This window comes from Haliotis rubra, unplaced genomic scaffold, assembly GCF_003918875.1.
Source record: "Haliotis rubra isolate DU_JTF1 unplaced genomic scaffold, ASM391887v1 Scf5, whole genome shotgun sequence".
NCBI classification, from domain to species: domain Eukaryota; kingdom Metazoa; phylum Mollusca; class Gastropoda; order Lepetellida; family Haliotidae; genus Haliotis; species Haliotis rubra.
Window position 1 is genome coordinate 2,912,075 of NW_025767190.1, and position 13,686 is coordinate 2,925,760.

General features: G+C 41.3%; 1 protein-coding gene across 1 annotated transcript in view; it reads right to left on the reverse strand.

Annotated features, from left to right (window-relative positions):
- The window catches only part of LOC124291712 (Ig-like and fibronectin type-III domain-containing protein 2), an 86,066-nt gene that overhangs the window by 27,332 nt on the left and 45,048 nt on the right, over positions 1–13,686 (reverse strand). Inside the window, exons 15-23 of the mRNA XM_046728779.1 lie at positions 12,889–13,021; positions 12,620–12,667; positions 12,118–12,261; positions 11,466–11,624; positions 10,550–10,695; positions 9,406–9,541; positions 8,138–8,206; positions 6,367–6,483; positions 5,628–5,780 (exon numbers count right to left, since the gene is read on the reverse strand). Of these exons, the coding sequence (XP_046584735.1) occupies positions 5,628–5,780; positions 6,367–6,483; positions 8,138–8,206; positions 9,406–9,541; positions 10,550–10,695; positions 11,466–11,624; positions 12,118–12,261; positions 12,620–12,667; positions 12,889–13,021 (1,105 nt within the window). The remainder of the gene's footprint in view (positions 1–5,627; positions 5,781–6,366; positions 6,484–8,137; positions 8,207–9,405; positions 9,542–10,549; positions 10,696–11,465; positions 11,625–12,117; positions 12,262–12,619; positions 12,668–12,888; positions 13,022–13,686) is intronic.

Sequence of the window (13,686 nt, forward strand, 5' to 3'; positions counted from 1 at the left end):
CGCGCAATCCAGACAGATATGCCTGCTCAAGGTGCTACAATGGGAATGTATAAAGATAAAAGTCAGGGAGTGTTGAGTGGAGTTAAATGTCACTATGATACTTGGAGAACATATGGGTCTTTAGTCTTGATTTGAATTTCTCAAAAGTTGGACACAGTTTCAACTCTGATGGAAGTGAGTTCCAGAGGATAGGGGCAGTGCTGGAGAAGGATCTGGAGCCAAATGTCTTCAGTCGATATTTAGGAACTTGGAGGAGATTTTGGTCACTTGATCGGAGTTTACGTGCTGGAGTATGTGGAGTCAAGAGTTCAGATAGATAGTCAGGGCTGGTGTTATGGAGGCATCGATATGTGATACAGAGAAGCTTGAACTCTATTCTAGCTTTTACTGGCAACCAGTGGAGGTCTCTGAGCACTGGTGTCATGTGCACGTGTCTTGGTGTTCTTGTGATGACCCGTGCAGCAGAATTTTGCAGCACCTGTAGCTTAGATAGCAGTTTACCACTGATGCCCTGAAGCAAACTGTTGCAGTAGTCTAGTCTTGATGTTATTAGACCATGGGCAAGTACCTTTGCAGCTTCTGCGGTTATTAAGTGTCGAATGTTGCTGATGGATCGGAGATGATAATAACAGGTTCTACTGATGTGGGTAACCTGTTTCTCCATGGAGAGGTGTGAGTCCAGAAATACTCCCAGATCTTTAAGGTGGTCACTGAGAACTATTTCCGTGTCCGCTATCAGAATGGATTGTTCTTCTACTCTGGACAACTGTTGCTTAGTGCCAATCAGCATCACCTCTGTTTTTTCTTCGTTCAGTTTCAGCTTATTTGCTGTCATCCATCAAAAGAGTTTACAACTTTTTCAAGCGCAAGGCAAAGCGAAAAAAACCCCTTTCAATTGAGTGTTTCTCCAAAAAAACCACCAAGATCTGCAAAAGAACATAGCAAAGAGTTATCTCCCATGACACTATTTCAGAGAATGACGATGACATGGCAGTTAAATCAGGGACCGTCTCAAAACATGCAAAGAAAAGATAGCTTGATGAAATCGATAGAAGGGTTGTGAGGAACGTCATGCATCGGTTAAATCGATCCAGTGAGTCCATATCGTCAAGCAAACTGAAGAAAATATTGTTCAAAAGAAGACCATGACATCAATGTATCAAAGCATACCATATGCAAGCTGTTGCTCAAATTTGGAGATTGAGCAAACAGTATTTAAAGACTTCAATAAATCTACTTGTTTAAAATGGATTTGTGATGATTATAGAGTCCCTGTAGATTTGCTTGCAGGCGTAACAATGTAAACAAGATGCACGTGTGTCACACCATGTTGTTCGCTGTTCCATCGTATCATTTTACTCCCTTGTATAACTACTTCTATTTTTCATATTTTTTTAAGATGGCTTCTTAAGCAGAAGCTTTAATAACTGACATAAGATTATGAAATTTATACCTTAGATAGGTCATATATATAGATATATAGAGCGTATGCCGAAAACATTTTGATGTTAAAAGGTAAATTGTGAAAAACAGGGTGCCAAAAGTTCAGTTGACGGACTATAGGTGGGCGTTCACAAATACTTTTAGTGGGCGCAACTGTAATCTCCCTCTGCGAGTCATGTCTTGAGCTGAGGTGAGTAGACTGAGCATGCTTTGCCAAGCACGTAGTGTCAACGGAGAGAGCAATGCTTGAGATATCATCTGTTGTATTTTGACCCAACGATCCTCTGGAACGGCTATACGATTCACTGGTGTGATGAGTCGAATTCCTAGGAATTGCAGATCTTGTTTCGGCTCCAGTTCTGACCTGAGGAGATTCACTAGCCATCCTAGTTGAGTGAGCAGCCTGATGGTGAAGTCTAGTTGCAGTCTGAGTTGACTGGGATCTTGATGAGCTTGAATCCTGTCGTCCAGGTAGAAAGCACTGCGTAGACCTCGACGATGTAGGTATGTGACGATGGGCTTGGTCACTTGAGTAAACAACCAGGGGGCCGACGATATTCCAAACGGTAGAACCTTCCAGTGGAAGTGCTGTCCGTTGTAAAGGAAACGTAGGTATTTCCTTGAGTCTGGATGTATCGGGATGTGGAGGTACGCATCTTGCAGATCTATGCTGGCGAGGCAGTCTGCTGGACGAACGAGATGTCGGAGCTGAGGAAGATGTATCATCTTGAATTTTGCTGGTCTGCGTAGATACTCCCGGTTGAACTTCCTCATGTTGTAGATGAGCCGAAATTTCTCCTCGGAATTCTTCTTCGGTACCAGGAAAATTGGGGAGTAGAACCCAGGCGTGATGAGATCTTGATCTATCTCTTCTACTGCCTCTTTGTCGAGTAGGGTCTTGATAGCATTGTCCAGTTTTTCTATCTGGTCGGCTGCGTAGTTGAAGGCCATCGGGTTGCTTGTGAGTGGCGGAGTGGCTTCCAACTGTATCTTGTGCCCTCTGTGCAGTATCTGGGATACGTAGTCGTCCTGTAGTATCCCCCAATTCTCCCAGTACCATAATTGGCTGGGGGTGGAAGACTCCAGTCGTTCCGAACCTGGCCTTCAATGCTTGCTTCCTCTTGCACCCCTGGGTGCTCGGCCTCTTCTGGGGTTACTTCTTGGAGCTCCGGTTGGGCGATGAAAGGAGCCTCTTCCTCCTTTCATACTGGAATACTTCTTTTCTCTGGCTCTCTCGACTCCTGCAAACTTAGATTTGTTGGAGTAGCGTTGGGACGTCAGACGAATCACGTTAGCCAAAGTGTCGATGGATTTAATCATCATAACTTCCCTAGAGTCGTGAGAGACTTCTCTGGCGACTTCTTCAATTCCTCCCCTGAAGATGTAAGATGCTGACCATGGGGCTCTGTATACAGACTTGGTGAAGCGTTCACTCCAAGTGCATGCTGACAATAACCCATGTCTTCTCAGGAGAGTCAAGCCCGTTGAGGTGGATGCTAGGTGCTCCGACATAAATTGATGGTCTCTCTTCTGCATAAGTAGAGCGGAGTATATCATCCGGTCTTCTTCGGCCAAGAAATTCTTGAACTTCGAGATGAGTATTTCGTTGATAGCCCTCATCTGGCTAATCCGAAGAAAGTACGTCTGGTGGTTGTATCCAGCTGCGCTAACTTCTTATCCTCAATCTTGTAAGTTCTTGGATGGGAATCGGTGATAATCTTATAGTCATCACCAACCTCTGGAGCCTTCAGGAAGGGTTTCCTGGTGTTGAATGTCGGGATGTGCTGACTCTGCCACTTGGTGGCTTTATCAAAAGCTGCATTGAGGTTGTCTGGTACTTGAGAGATCGGGTTGATTGGTGGAAAGGTGTGTGTGTCGAAATCATCTTTGGACATCTTGTAGGTAAACGCCTCATCTGTGTCCTTAGAAGGTGATGATAAGTCCAAGCCATTGGCGATCTAGTAGTTAATTTCCGTATCGGAGAAGACGCCTTCACCTTCATCCTCTGATTTAGACATCTCTCGTTCTAAGGATGCACGACGACTTGAGTCTCTATAGGATGATCTATAAGATGAGCTTCATGCAGGCGATCGATCCCGATGTGATCTTGAATCCTTCCTCGAGGCTTGAGATAATTCTCTAGACCTTCGCAAAGGTGGATTCCTAGACGTAGCTTCCCCTCTGTAGGAGTGCCTTCGGGCAGGCTCTTGATGGGCGTCAGAGTCCCATGAAAATGACGATTCATATCTGCGACATCTGTAGGGTTCGGGAGAATGCCTTGATTCCTTCCTGCGTGGAGACTTCTTAGCAGCACTCTCTGGGGAAGATTGTCGTGTCCAAGAGCATTCGTGCAGGCTTCCATCTTCATCCAGATGTGGTGGGGAGACTGTAGAGCCTTCACGCAGGCTAGTAGACGTTGTAGCGGTCTTCATCGCAGGCTTCTCTTGAGCGTAGCGACGTTCCATCATCGACATCATCTGGTCTGTAAACTGTTGCATGAACAGTCCCAGGTTGAAGTTCTGCGTTGTCTGAAGAGACTGCTGCAGGGATGATGCATCTGATACTGAAGAGACTTCATCTAAGGCTCGCTGCACTTGTGAAGAGTTGATGCTGCTGCTATCTCTGGTATCCGATGTCTGTGTTGATAGTAGGTCTTCTGTCAATGTCTGCGCTGATACCAATGTCGATGTAGCTGTAGAAGCAGGCTTCGTCTTCTGACTGACGATGGTGACTTCAGGTATGAGGATGGGTGGATCATCATAAACATCTGCTTCTTCCGGAGAAACCCTTTTGGCTGAGAAAGACCTCGTCTTCTGTGTAGAGCTGATCTTAGACTTCGCTGAAGTCTTCATGGTAATAGCGTTCTTCTTCTGCAAAGATGAAGATTTGGCCTTCTTCATCTGCGATGAGGTCAGCTCAGTAGATGATGATCTCTTATGGCCTCCGGCGTTCACCCCTGGTACATCGACCTGCTCCTGAGAAACGTTCAGCAATTGACTAGAATTATGAATATCTGCAGCAGTGGTTGACACATGGTTATCAGCGCAATCACTTGATTTAGACATGACTTGTGAATACCTACGTACCCAGTCCTTAGCACGTCTATGGATGGAAAAAAGGTAATTATTAAATTCAACCGAATTTAATTTTACACAATACTTACAGTGAGAGCTGAAAGAACATGAAACAGTGCAATTAGGACATAATAAATGAGGGTCAGCCGAAAACACTTGGTACCTACAACGAATACAAGTTTTCATCAATTGTAAACATGAAGAAAACACATGTCAAACAATGGAAAATTTAGAACAAATTTCAAACCGTAATGTAGAATATAATCCTAAAAACCTAAACAGCAATAATTTTGATGTAAGGTCCGAAAACATAAAAGGATATGTGCCGTATAGGGACCCAGGTGCTCTCACAACCGTCCTCAAGGGCGAAGAAGGAGAGAGTGACAAATATGGCCGATCATGTGACCATGTGGGCGCCAAAGGGAGGAAAGGGACGCTACTCTTGGGTGAGTGATTTTACGTCCGTTTTTTAAAGGGAACTTCAAGGGATTTCAAGTGTTACACTATCATTCGCAAGAGGAAGGAGACAAGCATAATTAGCATGAGTCAGGATAAGGAAAAATAATAAACCCCTGACAGGTTTAACTTTTTATGAAACTTGTTAAAGTTGAATACAATCAGGGGAAATAAATTTACATCTAACTTAAGGAGTTCGCATTTAAGATCACTTTGAATGGGTGAGTTTGGTTTAACTGGGTACACTGTGAAGAATACTGCAGGTACATCGTGGCATGTCAGCCTAATGTAGCAGGAAAGTTCAAGGTGATTCAGGTTTCAGACTACTACTGCCTTGGTGAAACCCAAGATACTGGTGCTAAAAAAACTACAATCAACTCACAATCACTGGTTTCTGGCATGCCCATGGAAAGATCACTTTGAATATTTTTAACCATCAGTACGGTGAGTAAAAAAGTCCACTTTATGGGTATGACCACAAATACATCCATGGAATTAGTGACAGAATGCTATACAGGGAGGGATGAAACCATTTGAACCTTACAAACCATAGACCGCTGGGCCCCCTGTAACCTCTGATTACATGTTATGGAGAATTTCAATTCTACATTTTGCACAAACAAAACTTTCATGCCCATATGGTATATTTCTTACTTGCTCCATCCAAGGTACAGCCTGTAATGTGACTGGTCCAAGCAATGCATGCAGCAGTCACAAAGTTCTTCCCGGTTATATGACCTTGACAGAAGGACAGACAAGCAGCTGGAACCCCAATCTGTTGACAACATGGCCGATGATCCCTGCCATCTGGAACACTTATACTGATAATGAAAACAGGATCAGGTGACTTGGTTGATACGTCATCATATCCCAAATGCTATAGATCGATGCTCATGATGTTGATCCCTGGATTGACTGGTCCAGATTTGATTATTTTCAGACCACAACCATATAGCTGGAATATTGCTCAGTGTGATGTTAAACAAGAAACAAACATAAAATATTACTCCCCTACCAAGTCAGAGTAAGTGTAGACGATCATGCATAGTGTGACTAATCAGTGTTTTACAGTCAGAACATGAAATAAAATATGTACAGAATACATTGATTAAAAGAAACAAGTAGGGGATGGGGCAGGTAGGTCGGCTACACAGGTTGGATGGGTCCCAAATGGAACATGGCTACCCACCGGTGACAGGAGACAAGTGTCTGAATTATACAGAGAAAATATCAGATGCACATGCAATTTCTTCATACCTGTGGCATATGAAATCCCTACATACCTGAGGCACTCTACATACCTGATGCAATTTCTACATACCTGTGGCATGTGAAATCTCTACATACCTGATGCAATTTCTACATACCTGTGGCATATGAAATCTCTACATACCTGAGGCACATGCAAGTATGACAGCGACATCGTCTAAACACATTTCATGTGTGTCACGGGCTGTGCCGGTACAGAGACCCAGGCATGGCGCTGATATGTTGTTCCCCAAACAACAGTCTGAAAAGACAAAGGAGGATTGCTTTATGGTAACATACATGAAAGGAGGATTGCTTTATGGTAACATGCATAAAAGGAGGATTGCTTTATGGTAACATACATGAAAGGAGGATTGCTTTATGGTAACATACATGAAAGGAGGATTGCTTTATGGTAACATACATGAAAGGAGGATTGCTTTATGGTAACATGCATAAAAGGAGGATTGCTTTATGGTAACATGCATAAAGGAGGATTGCTTTATGGTAACATACATGAAAGGAGGATTGCTTTATGTAACAACATGAAAGGAGGATTGCTTTATGGTAACATACATGAAAGGAGGATTGCTTTATGGTAACATGCATAAAAGGAGGATTGCTTTATGGTAACATGCATAAAAGGAGGATTGCTTTATGGTAACATACATGAAAGGAGGATTGCTTTATGGTAACATGCATAAAAGGAGGATTGCTTTATGGTAACATGCATAAAAGGAGGATTGCTTTATGGTAACATGCATAAAAGGAGGATTGCTTTATGGTAACATACATAAAAGGAGGATTGCTTTATGGTAACATACATACAAGGAGGATTGCTTTATGGTAACATACATAAAAGGAGGATTGCTTTATGGTAACATACATGAAAGGAGGATTGCTTTATGGTAACATACATGCCACTACATTCTTCCTTGGTGTCAACACATATGCCATTTCATGATTCCTTGACTGAAACACATGTGCCACTACATTATTCCTAGGTGTTAACACATATATCCCACTTCACTATTCCTTGACTGTTACACATTTGACACTACATTATTCCTAAGGGTTAACACACAGATGCTCCTTCACAATTCCTTGACCATAGCACATACGTGCCACTACATTATTCCTTGGTGTTAACACATATATCCCACTTCACTATTCCTTGACGGTTACACATACATGCCACTACATTATTCCTAGGTGATAACACATACATCTCACTTCACTATTTCTAGAATGTAACACATACATGCCACTACATTATTCCTAGGGGTTAACACATATATCCCACTTCACTATTTCTAGAATGCAACACATACATGCCACTACATTATTCATAGGTGTTAACACACATATATCCCACTTCCCTATTTCTAGAATGCAACACATACATGCCACTACATTATTCATAGGTGTTAACACATATGCCATTTCATGATTCCTTGACTGAAACACGTGCCACTACATTATTCCTAGGTGATAACACATATATTCCACTTCACTATTTCTAGAATGCAACACATACAAGCCGCTACATTATTCCAAAGTGATAACACATATATCTCACTTCACTATTTCTAGAATGTAACACATACATGCCACTTTACTTTCCCTAGATTGCAACACAATCATGCCACTGCATTATTCCCAGATTGCAACACATATTTGCCTCTACATTATTCCCAGATTGAACACTGAACCATACATTCATGGCACACTGACACCACATAATGTGACACTGAACGTGACACCCCAATTGATTCAGTTTATTAGCATGGGTTACTGGGGACCAGTTCCACCCTGAATCACCTCCAGGTTGGATAGCTAGGTACATATGTTGGTCCACATGTCTTTGTAAGTTTGCTGACAGAGATTTTGAATATTTGATGAAATATACACGTTACCTATTTTATCTTTCCAGATGACTCTTCCATCAACAACCGTGCCATTAATGACCAGGGGAGGGAGGACTGCTACAAAACAGACAGGCTAAGGTTACATCAATGGTCAGACATATCCATAGTAATACTGCTGCATCCTCACAAATCTAGTTACAAACCATCTACTTCAACACAAGCATAAGGTTGACTCACTTTGCTCCCTAGGTCTTACAGAGTCTTAAATTGCTTATTTCAATACACAAGAGCTTTCAGTGTGTTTGTTGTTAAAACCTCCCTTAAGCAATATTCCTGTTATATGATGGCAGACTGTAAATTATTGAGTGAGTAAGTGAGTTTGGTTTTATGCCGCTTTTAGCAATATTCCAGCAATATCCCGGTTGGGGACACCAGAAATGGGCTTCACACATTGTTCCCATGTGGGGAATTGAACCTGTGTCTTCGTTGTGACGAGTGAACGCTTTAACCACTAGGCTACCCCACCGCCCCTGTAAATTATTTAGACCAGAAACATCCAGTGATTGACATTATGAGCGACGGCCCTATCATCAAGGCACTGTGACACACAATCAAAATTTGGAAAAACGTCATTTCAGAAATTACAGATTAGTTCATATGAGCCTAGAGTACCTACAGATTCAAATTTAAAGGATGACTTAAAAATTGTAGTCATATTATACTGAGAGAAATAAATAAAGGATCACAGGAAAATTCAAGCGTTCCTTTATTATTTTCCAGTTTTCAGCACCACAGCGCTATTCAACTGACTGACTGAGTCTGGTTTTATGCCGCTTTTAGCAATATTCCAGCAACATCACAGCAGGGGACACCAGAAATGGGCTTCACACATTGTACGCATGTGGGGATTCGAACCCGGGTCTTCGGCGTGACGAGCCAATGCTTTAACCATTAGGCTTCCCCACCACCCCAGAGCTATTTAAAGCTGGTGATGAAAACTGGCAAATATCAATGGAACGCTTGAATTTTCCTGTGATCCTTTATTTGTTTCAGTATATAAACAATGTAACAGTGACTATATTTCATACAACTCTTGACCAACCTAAATTTATTCATTGACTGAACTGCATCAGTTATGACTCTGATCAACAACATTTTTTATAGGATTTCAAGAAATTGTGTGTTAAATACTCAGGAATTACGCATCACATACAAAACTGTGGATCTGCCTCTGAAGGAAGAATTGAACCAAAAATGTTTCCACAATGAACAGTGTCACCATTGGAACTTACAATGATCAACCCATAATATTTTACCTCCTGTGTCAGTGTAAACGCTGACCCTGTTGCTGGGGGGGCTGGTGCCATTGCTGTTGACGGAGATAATCTCTATTGTGTACATGGTGCCAGGGTCAAGGTTTTGCAGGATATATGAAGTCGATGTAACATTTTCCTGAAAGTGAATGTTTTTACCGTATGCAGAAAGAATGACACATATGCTTGAGAGACATGAATACTCTCAAAATTGACCCTGAACCCTAATTGGGATTAGCAGCTTATGGCTTTGGTCCATGAGCTAGTATGTTTGTATTTTGTACAACAGTGCACTCATCAACATTCCAGCCAGACGATAGCCATCTGCAGATAATGGTGATACTTTTCTCATTGTGACACCAAAGAATAACATTGCAGTCAGATATACAAAACAGCCAAATTTCAAGCACTTTTGAACTCAGAATTTGAAATACATACTCTTTGTCAATCTTTATCATTTTTCTGTCCAAAATGTAATGTCATATACTTTGAATCTTTAAGTAATCACAACTCTGAATTTGAAGCCTGTAATCAGACATAAAAACATTTAAAAAATGCTTACTGACATTGACAATGTGAGATGTGGTGATGAAGCCATAAGACTGATTGACTGACTGAGTTTAGTTTTACGCCGCTTTTAGCAATATTCCAGCAATATCACGGCGGGGGACACCAGAAATGGGCTTCACACATTGTGCCCATGTGGGGAATCCAACCCGGGGATTCGGCGTGACAAGCCAACGCTTTAACCACTAGGCTACTCCGCCGCCCCGAAGCCATAACATAAGAGTGAGTGTGTGAGTGTGGTTTTATGCCGCTTTCAGCAATATCATGGCAGGGGACACCAGAAATTGGTTTCACACATTGTACCCATGTGGGGAATTGATCCCAGGTCTTCGGCATGACATGTGAACACTTTAACCATTAGGCTACCCTACCTCCCCCATAAGACAAGATATTCCAATAAGAGGTGGTTATTGGAATGGTATGACTCTGATTAACAAAACAGAATTTGGTACTTTAACATGAGCAGAAGGACCTAGCGACACCAGAACATTAACATGGATAGAGCTACATGGAAAGAGCTCCATGAACAGAGGACACCCCAACCACTAACATGAAGACACTTGAGTGAGTCAGCACTTACCCTGGTCCACGTGAGGAGGTCAGGTGTGTAGGCGACAGTGTAGTAGTCAACACTGGGTCCAGTCGCAGCCCTCTCCCATGCCACAATCACCGTATGTTGAGTCTTGTTGACAACTTCCACATTCACAGGATGCTTGGGAAGGTATACTGTAACATCAGATGATACACAGTCACGACAAAAAACAAGGCCAGTTGTCTTAGATCAGATAGTCATGTGGTCCACTACATCTAAATGATAAGGATAAGAGCGATATTCTAACACTGGACTGAAGAGGTGGTTAGTCGATGGACTGAAGAGGTGGTTAGTCGATGGACTGAAGTAGTACAGTGGTCAGTCAGATGGTTGGTTGTTTAATGCTATGCTCAGCAATATTCCAGCTGTGTGGCGGTGGACAGTAAAGAATCGAGTCTGGACCAGACAATCCAGTGATCAACATCCTGAGCATCGATCTACGCAATTGGGATACGATGATAAGATTGTGTCAACCAAGTCAGTAAGCCTGATCACCCGATCCTGTTAGCCACCTCTTACGACAAGCATGGGTTGCTGACGACAATCATGTAGAGGTCTGTGTGTGTGTGCGCGTGCGTGCATGCATGTGTGTGCACAGAGTGTGATTGTTGTGACAGGTGTGAGGGTTGTGATACTCTGGGTAAGTAAATAAATTCTTACTGTAATCCTTGTCCTGTTTTGAACAAAGTATATTTGAGTTGATCAGTGCAGCAATATTCCAGCTACATTAGTTGGTTTCTGTTTTTAAGTCTTTTAAAAGCATTTTACTTAAAACTCCAGTTTTGCCCTGAGTAGTTCTTCAGGGATTTCATATAGCTTAAGCTGTGTTCGGGCTGGTGCCAACAAGGATGGTTAACAAGAAACTGGCATCCCAGCATTCCATTCAGTTTAAACAGTGACTCACACACTCCCTCGGTGTAACACTGGATGATGTCTTCCATCTCAGCCAGACATGTCACGTGGCTGACATCCAAAGACGGTGAGGAGTCGGTGAAGTTACAGAACATTTGACACCCCTCAGGCACATAACGCTGTCTACAACAGCTCCGGTGGTCCCGACCATCTGGAGCAAGCAAACACAATCTTTATGAACAATCCTCAAACAAATACAAGGCAGAAAAATACTTACAGGTCTATAGCTCACTAAACTTTGAAATGATAAAGAATAGACACTTTCATGTCACTTTTACATGGATCGGGAATGAAAAGTTAAAGGTTCACAAACTAATGTGTAATTAGAGACATGCAGCAGAAAATGCATGTGAGTGAGTCTTATTCTAGCTGTTTCACAGTTGGGTCACCAAGAATTGGCTGCAGAATTGTTGAGAATAGAACTCTTTGACATAATGAGCTCACTCTTTAACTGCAAGATTGCACTACTGCAAAGAATTATCGCGAGGATTAAACAATCATTAAACCACCATGTTTAACATTAATATGCCACTCACACACAGGTGACTATGAGGTGACATGACAATATATATGTTCCAGTTTAAGTATTGCAACCTCTCCTACTTCTATCTCTCACAACATTGTAGTGTAAGTATTTAACCTACCTGAGGCACAGGTGAGAATTGTCTTCAGAGACCCAATGCAAGCCAGAGCTTTGTCAGTTTGCCTATAGAAGTCAAGGACTGATCTGGTGTCATAGGTGCAAGCAGGCTGGCAGGTGGACTGGACGTTGCTGTCGATGCAGCAAGCTGATATGGTGAGAATTCACATTGTTTAAAGATATGATTTAATGAGGAGTGTTTTTCTGAAAAGATGCTTGATAGCTCCTATTTCATATTTCCTAAATACATGAATGTACACATCTAGCGGACACATTTTAACATTAGTGTCATGTGGAAAAAGTTTCATATTGCTATAGTAACAACAAACAGTTTACATATTCTGTATTAATCATTTACAGAAGGACAGATTTTATCTGTTAGTAGTGACAATATGTTTAGACTAAAACATACTGTTTAACATGCAAAATTACAATGACTGGTTTAAATTTTGTGCATGTTAGATTTGATAGTTAGGTCGAGTTAAAGAACCAGAAGATGTTGTTACCAGAAAAATTGTGTATTGTAGCAATGCTTGTATCAGGTGTTGGGGCAACTGAAAGACAAAAACATGAAGTGAATGAGCACATGAAGTACTTAGGATAACTTTAAGACAAAATACCACACAAGCAATCTCTTTCGAACAATAGTACTTAAGTTTTTATCAGTGTCCTGAAACATTTCTAAAAATCTATTAGTATAAATACAAAAAGATTACAAATTTGTCAATCAAAATATGTCAACAAACTGATGTAAGAGTCTATTTCCTGATCTTACCTGAGTAAGTGGTGAAAACTACAGTCTCTGATGGGAGGCTGCTGTAAGTTTCGCCGACAGCAATGACCCGTGCTGCGTATTCTGTGTTTGCTTTAAGGTTGATTAATTGCACTACCCTTTGTGAGACCTCCATCTGAAAGTTAATGTGTATGGTTTTATGCTGTTTTTTTCAATATTGAAGAAACATTATATCAAAGAACAGAAGAAATGGGCTTAAATAGTTTTGCAATATTGAAGAAATATTATATCACAGAACACAAGAAATGGGCATCGAAAAAGCAAAGTCTGTATACACCCATCTGATATTTAGTTAAATTTTAATCCACTTATGCATTCCATAATCTATTTTAATCCAAATTCTGTTTTCTCAAGTCTGAAGCATAATCATTTTTCAACACATTTTCTGGGACAATCAATATGCACCTTCTTTAAAAAAGAAATCCGAGATTCCCTGCAGTAACCCGTTTAACACAAAAGGAACTGCAAACACATTTAAAAGAAAATATTTTCTTAGGGATTGGCAATTTATTATAGGGGTGGGTGTGCTGGTTGCAAATGTATAATACACTGCTGACAAATTATATTGCCTAGTTTAGAAATTGTTTTGACATCAAGTGGTGTATCCGTTTTGCTTGATTCTTCTTTATTTTCACTGGAAGTTTCTCTTGCAAGATCTAAAATCGGCTGGTATTGATATGGTCTAAAATCCATGTAAAAAAATGACATCAGGAACATCTACTATGGCTTCAGAATCCATGGGCACTCACAGTCAAGTTGTCAGGTAAAATCAAAGAGGAA